General features: G+C 37.6%; 2 protein-coding genes across 3 annotated transcripts in view; one reads left to right on the top strand and one right to left on the bottom strand.

Annotated features, from left to right (window-relative positions):
* Positions 1–389: 389 nt before the first annotated feature.
* On the bottom strand, positions 390–6,313 carry LOC113537595 (uncharacterized). The gene is made up of 7 exons (XM_026932163.3): positions 6,140–6,313; positions 5,388–5,523; positions 5,256–5,292; positions 4,930–5,135; positions 1,598–4,019; positions 1,395–1,457; positions 390–1,321 (listed from the first exon to the last, which is right to left on the bottom strand). The coding sequence occupies exons 2-7, from the start codon at positions 5,519–5,521 to the stop codon at positions 1,229–1,231; spliced, it is 2,955 nt and encodes a 984-aa protein (XP_026787964.3). The 5' UTR covers positions 5,522–5,523; positions 6,140–6,313; the 3' UTR covers positions 390–1,228.
* Positions 6,314–10,498: 4,185 nt separating this feature from the next.
* Positions 10,499–18,403, top strand: part of arhgef7b (Rho guanine nucleotide exchange factor (GEF) 7b) — a 32,695-nt gene continuing 24,790 nt past the window's right edge. Inside the window, exons 1-2 of one of the 2 annotated variants that reach the window (XM_026932043.3) lie at positions 10,499–10,960; positions 14,852–14,935. In XM_026932043.3, the coding sequence (XP_026787844.2) occupies positions 10,796–10,960; positions 14,852–14,935 (249 nt within the window). In that variant the 5' untranslated portion in view covers positions 10,499–10,795. The remainder of the gene's footprint in view (positions 10,961–14,851; positions 14,936–18,403) is intronic. The other variant, XM_026932044.3, reaches the window with a different exon arrangement.

The raw sequence follows: 18,403 nt of genomic DNA, 5'->3' as shown, positions 1-18,403 counted from the left end.
CTTTTCTTCTTGCCATCTTGATCTAAATTCGGAGGTAAACTGGGACTGCTCTGCATTTTATTCATCACACAGCACATAGCATGGAAGGATGTTAATTACTTCGTTATGACGAGCGGTACACCTGTCTCAAAATGTCTGCTCTCCTTCTCCTCATTTATTCAGGATTTTCCTTTCATTTATCACCCATTTGTAAAGAGTGAATAGGAAGCTGTAACTGTAAAGGAAGATGTAATGAAAGAATACATAACTTTCAATGGGAGTTTTCAACAAAATAACAGCAAATGTAAAGACAGACCTTTTTTTAATCATGTGTAATATTAAATGAATATTAAATGAGAAAAGATAATGAAATATATTATTTAATCATATAAAACAGTTTAATATTGAATTATTTACATAACTATATTAATAAAAAAGTACTTGTTTTTAATATTATTTAAATATATATATTTTTATGTTTATATATTCTTTTATATTCATAGATTTTAGCACTCTCATTCCTATTAGAATTTGGATGAATCTCCTTGGGGACATTGAAAAATTGCCATATTAGAAACATATTTTATAAATTTAAAATTACTCACAGCTCAGAAAAACCTATGCTTTATTACAGGAAATATATAATCATGTGTAAGAGATTTTTTCAATTTAGATTTTACATTAAAATGTGCTGCATGGGATTAAAAGACACCAAATTGATATAATGATCATTTTTATTTAATTACAGCCTAATCCAATTCACTAGATTTGTGTCTGAATTTAATCATTTCAACAGAACTGTGGTAGGTTTGAAATGTGATATTCCTCTTTAATATTTCTGAAGTATTGGATAATATTTTATTGTTGTTTAGGGGTAAATATTTTTGTCATAACTGATCATCTGACAATTTCTAGTCCTTCTAGTGAAGGTAAAAATAAGTTACTTGGATAAATTTATTAATATAATCAAAACTACATTTTCTAACTATTTATATACTAGTGAATTGAATTTGAAGAACCCTGAGGATGTCTGTGTGGCCAAATGCAATACACTATTATTGAACTTACTGCACTACATGCACCAAAATCAGTGGATGTACAAATTATTACACAGAGCAATATAGAGAGTGAAATATACATTTTTAGGCTTTCGTTTATTTTCCATTCATATTTAAAGAGAAACACTGCACATTTTTCAGGTCTTCAGCTGCGTTGAATTAGGTTGAACCTCGTTGACTGAAGGGCTGTCTCAGGGCTTTGGAGACTCTTGAGGACGTCCTGGATGGACGGTGACAAACTGCTTTGCCTGCTGGTCCTGAAGATTTTGATTCTCTACATGAATCTGCAAAAGATGAAGACATAGCATTCTATGTATGACTTCACATTAGCAAAGACAAGATTAAAATGTGACTTACCCTCCTGAAGATTTCCAGAAAAGGTCGACTGATATTTGAAGACATAGGGACAATTGGACGTTTCTTGGTGAACAAAAATGTAACAGCAAATGAATAAAACAAATTAGAACAAAACCATACAATAAAAACATTCCTATAAAATGCTTCAGTGTTCAGTGATTTATAATGGGAAATAATGACATGATATGAAATGTCTTCCTCACCTTTTTGTTGATCTCATAAGCTTTCTTCCCAGCAATGAAACGAATCCAGGAAGCTCTCCGTTGCACTTCAGGAGCTGGATCCAAAGAAATGCTGCCATTGTTTGGGATTTGGCAGCAATGGCTCTCCTGTCTCAAAAGACTATCCAGATTCTCGTCTACCAGAGAAGTGGAAGACTTGTTTGAAGGTGTGGTCATGGAGTCAGGAGACTTGGTACCTGGGATCCTCTCAGCAAATGCTTTTGTTAACTTTGCTTCTGATGTCACTTCCACAGTTGAAGTTAAGGATTTTATCACTGAGTCTGTAAGAGTCTCAGTGAACTGGCTTACTGCCTCAGGAACATCATGAGGAAAGCCAGTTAATTTGTTGAAATCTGGCTTGTTTTGGAAAGAGGAAGCTAAAGATGCCAATTGTTCAGCCACTTTTGAAGGTTTAAGGCTGTGGAAGTGGACAAACAGGTGCTTAACTGTCTCCTCTGCCAGTATCTTTAACGCTTGTAAAAGAACAGGATTGTTCAGCTGCCACTTCTTCCCACATGGTGCCACTGGCTTTGAATCCCATGAACTGCCTATAGTGTGTGACGGTCCTGCTACAAAATCCATCTTAATGTTTGATGCTAAATTTGGAGGACCATAAGCATCAGATGCCATGTTCTCCAATCGGGCTCTGTCAGAGCCTGACCTTTGAAACTGATCAGGAACTGAATAAGGCTTCTCAAAGATGGTGCCATTCTCACTGATGTAGATTTGCATGACCTGGTCACTGCTCATTTCTGGCACAGTGGAGGAACATTCAGTGACATCAGTTGAATGTAAAGCTTTTGTAGAAACACCAATGTGTGATGTGCTTGGCATTTCTGATTCAACCTTGCACAGTTCAGGATGTTCACTAGAAGCGGTTTCCTCTCCTGCTGTTTGGTCAAATTTATCCTGGAGTTTTGGTGATACCAGATGGGGAGAAGGTGTACTAACTGACAGATTCTCAGGATCTGCTCTTTGTGCACTCGTCTCCTCCTGGAAAACCTGTGGGGTTTTTTGGAGCCTCAGGAGAAATCCAAACACCTTCTTCTCCATCCTTTTGTAAAATCTTTGATCAGCAAAATGCTGTGAAGGTGTTGGTTCAGTCACACTTTGGTTTTGCCCATGGTTCATTTGATTAGATGAGGGCATTTTCTCTAAATCTTTAACAAAATCTTCCATAATGTCGGACGCTACTGACTCTACCGTGACGAAAGTTGCGCTCTCAAGCCGATCTACGGCTTCTTTCCCTGGTTTGAGGAGGATATCACTCACTGTCTGGACTGTCTTGTGATTAAACTGCTTACTGGAAACATCTACAGTTTGGTGAGTTGAAGGAACACCAGATGCTCTTTCATCAGTAGCAATCCCTGATCCAGGACGTGAGATGTACCTGTCCTCCTCCTGCTTTGCTCTGCTTACTTCACTCATTTGAGAGTTACTGCTGTGATTAACAAGGTTTTCCAGTGCCTGCATGACCCCTTGTATTATCTGATGGGATCTCAGAGAAACTTCTGAATCTAGCTGGGAAAGATGGCTTGATGTTCTTTTCTCTGACTTGGCAGCACGGTCAGGTTTGTCCACCAAAGTCTCACTGCTAGTTGTGGATGTAGCTGTGGAACTTTTTTGTTGCACCGTATCAAAATTCTCTGTGACATTTTCTTTCACAGGTTTCCTGGACACTTTAAAAAACATCTTCACCTTCTCATGTACAGTGTGGAACATGTGGTGTATCACTGAAATAAATCCAGCACCTTTAGCCTCAGAGTAACCAGATGATGCCAAAATGTCCAGGTGACTTTTAACTGTTTCTACAATGTCCCTAGATGTTGAGTCTACTTGAACGAGCAAGGCATCGGAGAGCTCTGCCTGACAAGTATGGCTGTGTGGCAAGTCAGAGTCACTGGTGTCCATCTCCAAGACTCCAGTGTTTATGAGAAGCACTTGGCTTACAGCCCTGTGAGCTTCAGTCTGGAAGTGTTGATGGGACAGTTGAGCCTTTTCTTTCTTATTAAGACTTTCCACCGAGCTAGATAACGAAGCCAGGTGTTTTATCTGCTCTGAAGCAGCAATTAGCAAATCCCTGCTTTGTTTAAGATCAAGTCTTCCCACTCTGGTGCCTTCCATGTCTTCTAACACAACCAAAACAACTTTCCCAGCAATAGCTTCAGTGTTTAAACTTACCTGTGCCTCTGACCTTAACTGTGCCTCTGTGCGAGACGGTTTCAATTTGGCCAACAGGATATGTAACATCTCTCTAGTGACGTGACTGCATGTCTTCCAGTTTTCAGCAAATAGCAAGGTTTTTCCAGAGGCAGTCTTCCAGATCGCCTCTTGCATTGCCATTTTCACACTGTTGACAAAACTGTCCAGACTGTCACAGATGAAATCAGACAGGTCCACTGATCTTGATTGATGCATGACAAAAATGTATAAAATGAAGCACATTAGAATTTGTTTGTTATGAATTTTCAAAGCAACAATGTTCCTAATAAATCATGTCTTTGGACACAGCATCATGACAGTACTTGTTATGTTTTAATTTTATAACACAGCTTTATTCTAAATTATAATGTGTATGGAAATTATGTATCAGCACTAGTTTTAAAAACAGAAATACATATTCCTTTGTGGTAAGTGGTAAGATTTATTGAATAAAAGTAGAACATGGGATGTATTTAAAAAACAGGTAAATATCTTGCTAAGCGACGGTATTACTAATCATTTAGTTAGTTACATGCTAAGTACTTGATTAGCTGACTGCTCATGCGCACCACCATTATTATTTATAACTAGGGCTGGGTGATATGACAATGTAACATCAATATCATTATTAATTAAATATCATAATATGTTTTTCTCAGATATTGTGAAAATCACCAGTACTTCGCCTGGCCATTAGAAAACTATAACTCATATTTAGTAGCTGAAATACAGCACAGCTTTTTTTTCTGAGGTCCTGTTGGCAAAATGAAAAATATCCTGATACAGTATATAGCATGGATTGTGAGAATGTTTTCAAGTATTTTTAATTTTTTTGGATACTACATGTATTTGTTTTAATAGTTTAATACTATTCTGCCCATGCCCTATTTATAATCTATATCTAAACATATATCATTAATCTCTGTGTATAGTTGGGTGGGTTTCTTGTCTAAAACACATACAAAAACATCTCTGTAGATTTTTATACAGATATAAAATGAAAATGATTAGAAATGGATAAAATGGATATATCGGACAGCCTTATTTTGTATATTTGCCTGCATACTTTTTAACAGTAAGGAGTCAGGTCCTGATTTTTTTTTTTAACTTACCTTTCCTCTGATGAAGATCTGCTGTCTGGGGTAGCAGCTGCACCCTTTGACACATTTTCCCCCTTTTCCTTCAGCTTTTCTTGGGCAATGAGAAGCGATTCAATTCCCATGACCTCAATCACTATTGTCAGGTATCTTTCAATTGCAGATTTCAAAACCGATATCACGATTCTTGTACAAAGACCTGCATACTCCATTCTTGTGCCCTGTTTAATACATAATGACAGCTAAATTGAAGAAGCAGTTATGTGGTATATCTACTTTCACACTGACCTACAGTATATTACCAACTGATAAATTCATCTCATTAGAGTTTGTGTTCTTACCACATTTGGCATATCCTTCGTCAATGCCTTCCATTCCCTGGAATACATATTCACAATGGTTAGTATGTTAAATTAGATTCTACTTTGCATAAGCGCAATATCATGAGAATAAAATCCAAAGAATGTACTTACTCATCATTTAGATTGAGGACAACGTCCAGGATGTCTCTGAAGCACCTGAGCTCCTGCCAGGACATTCCAGCATTTTCTCCTCCGATTACTTCTGTTTCCAGATTATTCATCTTTGACGTACATTTTGCTTCCATCTCTAGAGCCCACAATTTAACACTGTCTTAGGTGCTTTAAATTTATCCACTGAACATACAAACATATTTTAGAGTCTTACGAATCATTATCATGAAAATAAACATACTGAACAATTACTTAAAAAACTGTTGAGGTAGTTTGTAGTTTTGTGTGGTAGTTTACATATAAACTGAGCTCAAAACCAGTCTTCTGCACAGGTACAGGATGTTGGATGAACACATTCCTGCTCACAAAAAAATGTTTAACTCTCCTGTAAGAGTTGAACTCTCTTGTAGCAGTAGCAAATGTTACACTCAAAATCAATTCACTTGCATTAATATTGAAACCCGGTTTAAAAACTACCTGTTTGTATGTATATATATATATATATATATATATATATATATATATATATATATATTATAATATACAGCATATATATATATATATATATATATATATATATATATATATATATATATATATATATATATATATATATATATTATTTTGTCCAATAATTTTCGCCTTAATTTGTCTCTAATTCCTCACACAGTCAGCAGGCTGCTCTCCATTTAAGATGTAACAATATTAAGATGTAAAAAGATATTTTACAATATTTTTACAGTAGAGCTTACTTGATGTGAATGATCGCTGGTAGAAGTACTAACTGAACAACTCCAAACGAAATTCTGTGCTTTATAAGAAATTGTTGCCATGGCAACATTAATACTCAGAGAAGTCGCGTGCGTTCAGTTTTTCCTCCACAAATATAACAAAATGTAACAAACATAAAATGAAATGACTATAAGTCCTGTTAACTGACACTGAATGGATCCAGGCATGACTTTAATAAAAATCATAATTTAATGACGGTGTGTGTGTGGGGGGGGGGGGACAGACTGCGTTTTGAGAGAGAGAGAGAGAGGTATAAGCGGAATAACACACTTATTATTCCGTCGCCATCTTGTTTAGTAACAAAACTGGGTCGTTATATTTTATTTGGTTTAACATGGCGCTTAAGGCACAGCACCAATCATATTATTTTATATGAAGAATGAACAGAATGAATACTTCATTATCGTGGATGAGGCAACAGGCTAGTGTTGTCGTAGCTAGCAGTAACGAGCTAACAACTTGACGTGTGTTAGCCCAGCAGTCTTCCTCCAGATACTAGCTAGCTAGTTAGCCGCTAACTATTTCCATTTCAATTACATACACAAGCATTAGCACAAATTAGCATTTGTTTCTTACAGGTGTTTTATGTCCGTTTTTTCCCCAGATAGATATGAACATTTCATTATCGCCCATTCTTCGTGACTTTATTTACCCTGTTTAATGAGTAAACTGTATTTTTTTTTGCATATGTATTTTAAAAATCATGCCTCATTGAGGTCTGGGTTCCCTAAGGCACCGCTTCTACATTAACAAGCGGCTCAGATCTGAAGATTAACAGCACAATAAGATGTGTGTCAGGGATAAACACACACTTGTGGATACACTCTTTAATCTCTCACACAAAATGACACAAAGTCATGGGTTTAATAATTGAATAAATCATTATTTAAAGACTTGTGCGTGTTTGTGTGCTGCAGTAGCGTCTGAATGCTGTACAGTGGTTATTGTGTCCTCTAGCGCCATCTTGCTTATTGTATATATTTTACATTATTGTGTTTAACATGGCGGTTAAGACACACTGCAGGATGCATGAGCAAGGAGCAGGATGTTTTAAATCCCTCAAGATAACACAAAAAACAATTCCAGCCTTTCTGGTAATGCTGTTAATGTACAATAGGACACTGTACAGTACTTATATATTGTATAAATTCTAGATTAGTATAATTAACAACAACAACAATATTATTATTATATATTATTATTAAGGTAACATGGTAGGGCTTGATGGTTAGCATGCTTGCCTCACACCTCTGGGGTTGGGGTTCGAATCCTACCTCCACCCTGCATGTGCTGAGCTTGCATGATCTCCCTGTGCTTTTGGGGTTTCCTCTGGGTACTCCAGTTTCCTCCCCCAGGCCAAAGACATGCGTTGTAGGCTGACTGGCATTTCTAAATTGTCCATGGTGTGTGAATGTATGTGTGATTGGGCCCTGCGATGGTTTGTGTGCCCCAAACCCCTTGGGATAGGCTCCAGGCTCCCCGACAGTCCTGTGTAGTACAGAAAATGGATGGAGGTAATATAGTCTTCCAATATTACAGACTTAAATTTACCAAAAACACTGGGTAGGCGTGTTTTTTTCTTTTTTTCTTTTTTTTTTTTAAGAAAGCCTATAGGTCTTTTTGTAATGTTTGCCATTCTGTAATCTTAGTGGTTAAAACAAACAAAAGTTGCATGTCCACCTCATCTGCAAGTAAGCATGTTCTAAACCGATTGTAACAGCCCTTACAAAAAAACCCCATACATTTTAAATGTGATCATAAGCCTTTCCGCATGTGATTATTATAAGGAATGGACATGGAAAGTGCATTTTAACATGATCTTCCCCTGAGAATTGCACATAATTCAAGTAAACACATCATGTGATATCATGTGAACACTATGTTTTCACATGTGACAAAGAATTATTTGCATAAATAAAATAAATCATGTCATAAAAATCACATGCAAAAATAGAAAAAATGCACTACATATGAAAAGTATACTACATGTGAAAACTACACTACATGGTCAAAAGTCTGTGGACACCTGACCATGATACGCATATGTGCTTTCTGAACATCCCTTTCCAGATTTAGTTCCACCTTTGCTGTTTAATAACCTTCACTCTTCTGGGAAGGCTTTACTCTAGATTTTGGAGCATGACTGTAGGGATTTGTGCTCATTCAACCACAAGAGCTTTAGTCAAGTCAGACACTGATGTCGGGTGAGGAGGCCTGGGGTGCAGTCGGCATTCCAGTTCATTCAACACAAAAGTGTTCAGTAGGCTTGAGGTCAGGGCTCTGTACAGGCCACTTGAGTTCTTTTACACCAAGTTTGGCAAACCATGTTTTCATGGAGCTCACATTGTGCACAGGGGCATTGTCATGCTGGAACAGGTTTCGTTCCTTTAGTTCTAGTGAAGGAAAATTGTAATGCTACAGCATACAAAGACATCCTATATAATTGTGTGTTTCCAACTTTGTGGCAACAGTTTTTGGAAGACCCACATATGGGTGTAATGGTCAGGTGTCCACATATCTTTGCCCATATAGTGTATGTGAAACATAACGTCCAAGTTGGGGGAACACCAGCCTCCAGCAGGGGGCGCTGTAAACCAACATCTGCCTCAGAATATTGCTGGATTATTAGTTTCATCAAGCAGCAACTTGTCAGTAAGATCATTCCCCGCTAGTAGAGGAATCAGGAGTAAATATGGGTGAGTTTAGACACAAGTGTTAGGTAAGGCAAATGTATTGTGGTCCAAAAGTGACTCAATGTTGACCAGCGACGTTTAAAGTTTTAATGGTATTTGGAATCAGCTGCAGCAAATGATTGTGTGGCATTAAAGTTTTGGGCTGAAAGTGGCCCAGTTGTAAACATACGGTCTCATCAAGACTGAGATGCACTGAGTTCTTGCAGCCAGGTTGCTCAGGTGATGTGGTAAGTGTGTGCAATATCCTGGGAAAGTCATATTAGATGTCATATTTCACACAATTTTCACATGATTTTATCATGATTCATTTATTTTCACATTTTTCATGCATGATTTTCTCACAATATTTTCCCCCCACATATATAATCACATGATGTTTACTTGAGTTCAACTTCAGGGCATAACAGGGTCAGTTGCACTCTCCCATATTTTTTATGTGATCAAATATTACTTGCATAATCACATGTGAAATGTAGCTATATGATTTTCCCATGAGGGAATTCATCACCCTCATTCCATAATGATCTGTGGGCTAGATGATGTGCAATCACTGGGCCATTACTCATATCTCATCAGGGTTTATTACAGTAAAACTCAATCCTAAACACCTTAGGACTAGACCTTGGATTTGTTTGCACAACACCCACACCCCCTCCATTCCTGTTATTATACACGGCATATCCCATATTTACAAATATTTATTATATGTTAGCTTTTTCACTGCAACTTTTCACTGCAACTACCTCAACTCGATGTTGCACAGCATTGTACTGCAAATACATCTGCACATATCTGCACTTTATTCCACATAGTCCATACTTTTTCTACCATTTTTTATATTATATTTTTATATTTTTCTTTTTTCCTTTATGTAAGTAAATTCTGTTTTTATGTAAATTCTCTTTGATGGTACCAAACAGTCGTAAACAGCATTTCACTGCACTTCGTACTGTGTATGGTTGTCTGTGTGACCAATAAAATTTGAATTTGAAGCCTGTGGGTGGTGTATTTTTGGGCTAATGGCCACCAAGATCTAGTTGTTCAAGCAAATATTCAGAATTAAACCAATTAATTTCAAAAACATGGGCTGTGCCAAACAAAGGGAAAGTGTAAGTGCAGACAGTGTATATATAACGTACAGAACTATTTCTGTGTTAAGATATATTGCAAAGATTGGGAGAGGGAAAACAGGTTTATGGGGTTTTTATAAAGAGGTGTATTGCAGATACTGCAGATCAGAAATGCGTGCACACCACGGTGAACAGTTTCCCATCTGTTTTCCCTTGTCCGCTTTCTAAAATCTGTGGTCTAGTTTCAGGTCTTTAGTGCGGTTTTTGAAATGCACTTAGGATAGACATTTTGCCGAGACCTTGCAACACTGATCCCAATCATTTTTGGGACAGTGTGGAGAGATGGGATTGCTTTTTTTTTTTTTTTTTGCTTTAGTAGCAGAATTGTGTGTATATAGTTTTTTTTTTAAACAATGCTTTCTTTTGTATTTTTAACTCCAGCCACTTGTAATCAGCAGCAGTGAAAACAGATCTACACTTGCACGCGCTGTCAGTCTCTCCATATGCGTGTTACTTTTCGTCTGTTGATTTCAGTTACAGGAAAGGAAGGAAAGGAGAGGAGAGGAGAGGAGAGGAAAGGAAAGGAGAGGGGGGTCACTCTGACATCCTGCCAAGCAGTTGGAAAAAGCATCGGCGCACGAAACCAGACCCCTACTAGACAAATCGAGGCAGATCGTCATGCACACAGCAGCCAGAAAGAAGGAGGGATCACATCCACGAGCTACCCCTCAACTGTCTCGCGCTGGAGAGAAAAACAACAGGATGTGTATGATCTGACGCGACCGCGCGCTCCGGTTTATATATATATATATTTATATATATTTTCCAAATTCGAGGACGCACGTTTGCGATCATGAATCCGGCCGAGCAGACGGTTACGTGGCTCATCGCGCTCGGTGTGCTGGAGTCGCCGAAAAAGCGCGTGTCGGATCCCGAGAGCTTTCTGCAGAGCTCGCTGAGAGACGGCGTGGTGCTGTGCAGGCTGCTCGAGCGACTGCGCCCCGGGTCGCTCCTCACGGTAAACTGCCTTACAGCTGCTTTCCTACGCTCGCGCACCCTAACCCTGCGTTTTGTCTGACTCGAACCTCTAGGAGGCTGCGCGCGCTTTAAGCGGGACACATTGCCGCCACACGCTTGGTGATTTTTGGCTCGACCGCGCGAGCTCTTATTGTCCGATCCGGCGGAGAGGGAGCGCGCGCACACGGGGTCAACGCGCGAGGGGCTTTTAGCGCCGCGGTGTAGCGCGTGCTGCGCCTATATACCGAGTTTTACGGCTTTGCAAGAATACAGGCTACCTTTTATTTATGGGAGACCAAACACTTATGCACACACATATACACTACTCGCGCATATACACTCACCGACCACTTTATTAGGCACACAGAATGTTTACACAGAATGGTGAGAAAAACAACAACAACAACAAACAGCAGTTGTATGAGTAGTAAAGCCTTGTTGAAGAGAGAGGTCAGAGGAGAATGGCCAGACTGGTTCAAGCTGACAGGAAGGCTACAGTAACTCAAATAACCACTCTTTACAACCGTGGTGAGCAGAAAAGCATCTCACAACATGCTGAACCTTGAGCCGGATGGGCTAGACCAGCAGAAGAGCACCACGGTTCCGCTCCTGGAACAGGAATCCGTGCCTACAATGGACAGATTGTAACTAAAATTGGACATTTTTTAAAAAAAAACATCACTTGGTACATTTTACAGTGTTCTTCTGTACAGTTTCAGTGATTTTGTGTCCACTGTAGCCTCAGATTCCTGTTCTTGGCGGACAGGAGTGGAACACCACGTGGTCTTCTGCTGTTGTAGCTCTTCCACCTCAAGGTTCAGCATGTTGTGCGTTTGAAGATGCTTTTTTTCCTCACTACAGTTGTAAAGGGTGGTAATTTGAGTTACTGTAGCCTTGCTGTCAACTCAAACCAGTCTGGCCCTGTATATATAAGACACTACTTGCACACACATACTACTTATATATATTTACAAAACACTTGCACATACATGCGCTTTGTCATATTTTCATGTTTGAACACATACTGAATGCTTGCATGAGCATGTGTGGGAGTACAAAAAATTTCCAGTGCGTCCAGAAGTCATTTCATCATAAAATTGTTCCTGTTGATTTTAATTGGTAATTTCTGTTTGATCGCACATTATGAAATACTGATATTTTTTATTTTTGTATATTCTCAACTTTTTATATACTGATGAGAATGCGCTGTACATAAAAAAATACTTTGCTTTCCTAAATGCTAAAATTGAGATGTTCATTATTTTGTATATTATATTTACATAAAATAGATTGTTCTCATTGAACGAACGTATGCAAAACAACCATTCTATTATAGGAAAAAGATGTTACATGCATTAATTAATAAGAAAGTGGCCATGTAAACCTGTCTAAGGTATATACTTCATTTTATCTAAAACAGATGAGTGGCAGCTTCTCGCCCCCCCAAGCACCCGGGGTTGCTGTAACACCCCTTATATAAACTACATCAGCTGCCTTGACTGTGGTCTTTTACCGAAACTGTTCATCACACAAGATGAATCACCCACAAACAGTAATATTTCCTAAATAACAATAGTAACTTGCTCATAGGACAGCAATTAGATAGGTCATTTGTGTAATCACTGAATTGGGATAATGCACATATAGCCTATTGATTAATAGGGTTATGTTAGAGAGGTACTATGTGTACCTAAAAGCTCTGCTGGGCTTCAGTATGGATGATCTTTATGTTTATGGGGTTAACACCCATTAGCAAAGCAGCCACTGAGAAGAAAGCAAGGAAAGGATTCCCCTCAGTGCAATGTTTTTAATAGCTATTGTTTTCTGTTAAATAAATAAATTATTTCTTTATTACAGACACAGCCTTATTCATTAGACACAAAGACTGCAAGCTATATTAAGATCTGCTGAGAATATCCCAGTCACTTAATAGACCCCGGTCTGGTTCATGTCATCTCTTTTACAATGATTGTAATAATTAGATGTTAAAGAAAGCGTTTAGTCAAAAATGAAATGTATGCAATTTTCCCTTTAGCCCAAATGTGGTCAATCAGACAAGACACATATGGTGTCCTAAACGTCTTTATTTTTATTTTTTTTGCACTCGATCTATGAGTATAATGTTACTAACAAGTAAGGAAGTTTATGGCTACCAGTTTAGCATTGTGCAAATGATATACATACAGTGTATAAAGTTATTAAGCAATCTCAGAGTAATCTCTGCATGACACACTGTTGTCTGGATGAAATACATGTGATACAATGTTTGCACAATGAGAAACGTGTAGCTGTAAGCTTTCTTTGTACTTGAAATGGTGAAAATTTCATTTTTGGACAAAATATACCCTTAACCTATAACACGAAAAGCTGTGATTGATGAAATCCCACTGGTACGACTATCAGCAGGTAGTCAAAGAGCAGCGTGGAAACTGTTAACCAGTAGACCAACATGTTAAAGAAGTTTGAACGAAAAATAAGTCAACTCAAAATTTAATCATAAAGTAAATCTTTTGCACATATTGATCATAATATCGGTACGCAAGTAATTCAGGGTTGATTTTTTTCTTTTAAGAACATGAATAAAGTGTCTTAGAGCAGGTGAAAATGTGCAGGAAAATGTCCAATGGAGGACAAAAAATCTTTTTTTTTTTATATATATAACTTGATATTGATATAGCACTTCCCTGCTGAAAAAAAAACAATAGAAACCATCACAGAAATTCTAAAAAAATCTTTTTTTTTTTATATATATAACTTGATATTGATATAGCACTTCCCTGCTGAAAAAAAAACAATAGAAACCATCACAGAAATTCTATTTCCACTACAAATATCATTACAAACCATCAGCTAACCATTAATTCCATTACCATTACTGGTTCTTAATGGTATCCGCTAGACATAACATGGCACCAAAAGAAGGCAACACATTACCAGTAGAGATCCACAGGGACCATTACAGTTTCCATTAAAACCAATACAATTCCCATTATAACCATTAAAACAAATACAATTCCCATTATAGAGATTAAAACCAATACAATTCCCATTATAACCATTAAAACCAATACAATTCCCATTATAGAGATTAAAACCAATACAATTCCCATTATAACCATCAAAACCAATACAATTCCCATTATAACCATCAAAACCAATACAATTCCCATTATAACCATTAAAACCAATACAATTCCCATTATAACCATTAAAACCAATACAATTCCCATTATAGAGATTAAAACCAATACAATTCCCATTATAACCATCAAAACCAATACAATTCCCATTATAACCATCAAAACCAATACAATTCCCATTATAACCATTAAAACCAATACAATTCCCATTATAACCATCAAAACCAATACAATTCCCATTATAACCATCAAAACCAATACAATTCCCATTATAACCATTAAAACCAATACAATTCCCATTATAACCATTAAAACCAATACAATTCCCATTATAACCATTAAAACCAATACAAATTCTATGAGGGTTTCTATTGTTTTTTGTTTTTTTTAGCAGGGTTTTCATTACACTCCCAATTCTTCAAGTGCTTCATTTAATAGACTAAAAAATACATAAACGAATTTAAAAAACTGAAAATAAAACATGTCTTTGAAAAAAGTAAACAGTTTTAGCCCATAGCTCTGCATTCGGTTGTAAACACTCCTCCACTCACTGCGTGTCGCCGTCATCTTGCGTCACTTCCGCTTCTTTAACGCCTACTCGGTGGATAGGTAGCGTTTTCGTGCTACAGTGGAGATGTTCATAAATGTTGCTTGTTCACTGTGTATGGTTTAGCGGAAGAGTGTGAAGTGAATAGCCGGGGTTTAAAGCACGGAGCCGGGAGTCTGAAGCATTTTTCCTCTCATGCACGCAGGTCTTTCAGGAGCCGAAGAGCGACGGTGAGAGCTTGAGCAACATCAGGGAGTTCCTCAAAGCCTGTGCTTCATATCGAGTGGAGGTGAGCAGCCTGCTGTTGCCTTGTTTATGTTTACTGTTTACTGTTTCTTTCAGCTCGGGCGCTGTTTCTTTGTTGTTGTTGTTGTTGTTTTGTAAGATCCGTAAATACAGCTCTGTTTGAGCTTGTGGCATTTGAGGCAGCTCGGGTAAGGCAGCTTGGTGCTCAGTAGGAAGCTGGGAATCACATTAGACTAATCCTTTATAAAGCCAATCAAACCGCAGTGCACGCTGTGACTTGTACTTCAGCAGGCTGAGGGAAGAACTATGGCTTAACTTTCAGTTTACAATAAATATGAGCATAGTGCAGTACTAAATAGTATATCAGAGCATTGCAAAACAATCCTGACAGCTTATTTACTCCCAGAAATACTGGAGTCTCTAAATGACTCCAAATATTTGATTCGAATTTGATTCAGTGCCATTTTTTTTAAATGAATCTTTTCTGATCATCTGGATTTCTGATTCCTATAGCCGATATTATGACTTTTCTCAATTATTATGCCTCAAATTCTCAATTGTTATGCCTTTTTTTAATTGCTGCTTTTAAAATACAATGTTTTGTGTAAGGATTATGTATATGATGCTGTTATGCATGCAGTTATAGGAAAATAATCAGTGACAGGGTTGGTATGATGCAGATTGATGTAAAGCAGAGTAACAGTTACCACCCCAAAACTGATTATCTTATCTATCTGACTGCATGTACTGAAGTTGTTCTATTCCTCTTATACCACAGCAGTTTGCCAGTGATTTATTTTGGTTTTACAAAGTTCATGCTTTTTATCCATTTATAGTTGCATTTAATATTGTGGAACATCCACAGAGCAAGGTAGTTCCCGTTATAACAGCTATAAACAGCCGTTCCCTTTTCTCTTTCTCCTGAAGTTAATAAGACAAAAAAAACATGGCTTGTCATGATCTTAAGAAACCGGAAAGTGCAAACTCCTCTGTCCTGAAGAATTTCCCGTGGTGGCAAATGTACTGAGACCTGAGACTTCTTCCTTAAATGTTATATATACATCTTCTTACAGAAAACCTCACCATATCAACAATAATATATTTTTCTTTGTTAAATAACAGGATCTGTTTTTTTTTTTTTAATTAATCTTAGATTACTTGGAATGGACAATACACAAGCTTCTGTGAATGAACTATTAATTACAATGCAAGCATTAATATAAACTATTGTCAGAACTGCTGCTGTAGAAAATTATCCAACACATTCCCCTTCTGACCAATCAGATTTGAGAATTCAAAAGCGCTCTGGTACATATAGTTTAAATACGTCATGAAAAACCTGAGCTTTGGAGTAGCACAATACGTGCTTTTATTTATTATCATAATAATACTGAAGTTGTAGAAGCTTGCAATATGGAACTGATTGCTTTAACAAGCCACAGTGTTTCTTATTGTGTATCCTAAACATCCTCACCTCGTCAGGGTTCCAGATAACGGTTCTGTGGGGGTTTTGCCAAATCGTGGGATTGGCACAGCTTCAATCGACCGATCAGTCACAAAGTTTTTTCTTTGCTGAACTCGATCGTTAAGTGTGAAACACATTTGCTGGTTTTGTTTTAAATACATTGCGATGCACATCATGGTCACAATGTGTAGTTGCATTATTGTTGTCTATATTGTGCAAAGAGGGCTTCTCAAGTGTTCCATAGTTAAAGGTTCTTAGCTTTCTTAAGAGGTTTTACTGAAAGGGAAACCCTCTGCGTAGGGTCCTACATAATATTTTCCCCGGAGAGACAAGCATTTCATCAGAAATTTTGGATTGCATTGACTTTTTTTATAGTATAAAATTAGAGCTGCATATTATATCGAAATTACAGAAATATCGCAAATGTAAATATCGCGATATGCGTATCGCAAGGGCTTGTGATAACTGAATGATTTTAATACTTCAAAAAGTTACGAAAAGTTTTAGGGCTACACAGAAAAGCAAGAGAATGCTTTCTTTTCCTCAAAAGAACATGAAACATGTATGTCATTGGTTATGTCATTTTCAAGTTTTAAATATATATACATATAAAATCAAAATTGATTGTACACACTTCTAGCATTATCGTATCGCGTATCGCATTATTTAACAAGTTATCGCATATTGCATTTTTCTTCAATTTTGTGCAGCACTAAATAAAATTTAGATTTTGTACTGGACTTGAACAATCTTTTACCAATTATCTGAAAGGCTCAATTTATTCAACAACTCGGATAATTAAAAACCTTCAAAGGTGGTCATGAATGGTAGACTTCTATAGATGGCTGTTACTTGGAGGCACTAGAGTAGCATACGATGTCACAACACATGCCTTCAGTCACTTCTCAATGACAGAAGACTAAAAGCCTTTCAAATACGGCCTACATTTTTACTTTTTCCTTACTGATCACCCTGATAAAGTATGTGCCACCAATTTTTCTGTGCAAAAAAAAAAAAAGCTTCACCATTTCTGCATTGACGCTGGTTTTATCTGTAGCGCTGGCCCATGGTCAGCCTCAAGACAAGCCCTCTATTGTAGTGAATGGAGCTGTGTGTCTGAATGAGCCTGGCTTGCAGTTCATTAATGGCTTTCAGGGACAGGCACACTCCAGCCCAGTGAGAGGCTCTCCAGAGAATAAGAAAAGGGGGAACCCCAAGAAAGGAAAACAGTTCCTCTTTTATAAGCGAAGTAAAGGTTAGACAGTGACAGTGCAATCACTGGTAGATTAGCGACATCACAGTTGTGATTTTGCTACACACCGCATGTAGACATATGTCGCGTTGTGAACACTTAAAGATATTTATTACAGTTGACAGATTCTTGTGCGAGCCTTAATGGCAGTGCAGCTTTACGGTCGGAGAATCATAACATCATTGTGTCACCAGTGGAAGAGGTGAAACGTTAGTCTAGTTCCTGTTAAACTGGTATATAGTGAACATGATGGATCTAAACTGCCATTTGTGAAGTTCATCATGTACTGCCATTATACCACAGAGCTGGTGAATTTTCACATCTGGTTGGTCAGCTAATATGAGTCACAGGTTTATATTAGTGCATTTGTTCTAATATTTGATTGTGTCTACAGGAACAACTCACTTGCAGGAATTTGTGTTGCAGATGCTCTATATAATTTAAGTTGAGCAATAAACAGACTAAAAAGTATGGTGTTATTTAACAACAAAAAAGTAGAAACATTGCATTAGTGAAGCAATGCTGTAATAAGACCTTTATTTTTTTAATCATTTACGAAAGACGACTTTGCAGTTTATCCCTTATGCGTCAAGCTGCTTTTTTCTTATTCTTTTTTCTTTTTTGCGACTGGATTTTCCCCATTTTCTCCCCAGTTTGTTCACCTGCCGATTCCCACCCGCAAGTCAGCTCTCCCCATCACATGGCAGCTACTAGTTCAGAAGGGTGAAGGCTGTTATGTTGTGCGAGACATGGTGAAGCCAACAGAAAACGCATCTTTTCTGCTGCGCATGCTG

This window comes from Pangasianodon hypophthalmus, chromosome 26, assembly GCF_027358585.1.
Source record: "Pangasianodon hypophthalmus isolate fPanHyp1 chromosome 26, fPanHyp1.pri, whole genome shotgun sequence".
Lineage (NCBI taxonomy): Eukaryota > Metazoa > Chordata > Actinopteri > Siluriformes > Pangasiidae > Pangasianodon > Pangasianodon hypophthalmus.
This window is presented reverse-complemented; position numbering and strand designations above follow the sequence as displayed.

Coding starts and splice junctions, on each gene's coding strand:
- LOC113537595 (XM_026932163.3), bottom strand. CDS start 5,521: ATGGAAGCAAAATGTACGTCAAAGATGAATAATCTGGAAACAGAAGTA. Junction 5,293..5,387: donor GTCCTCAATCTAAATGATGA/GTAAGTACATTC, acceptor TATGTATTCCAG/GGAATGGAAGGCATTGACGA. Junction 5,136..5,255: donor CGAAGGATATGCCAAATGTG/GTAAGAACACAA, acceptor TGTATTAAACAG/GGCACAAGAATGGAGTATGC.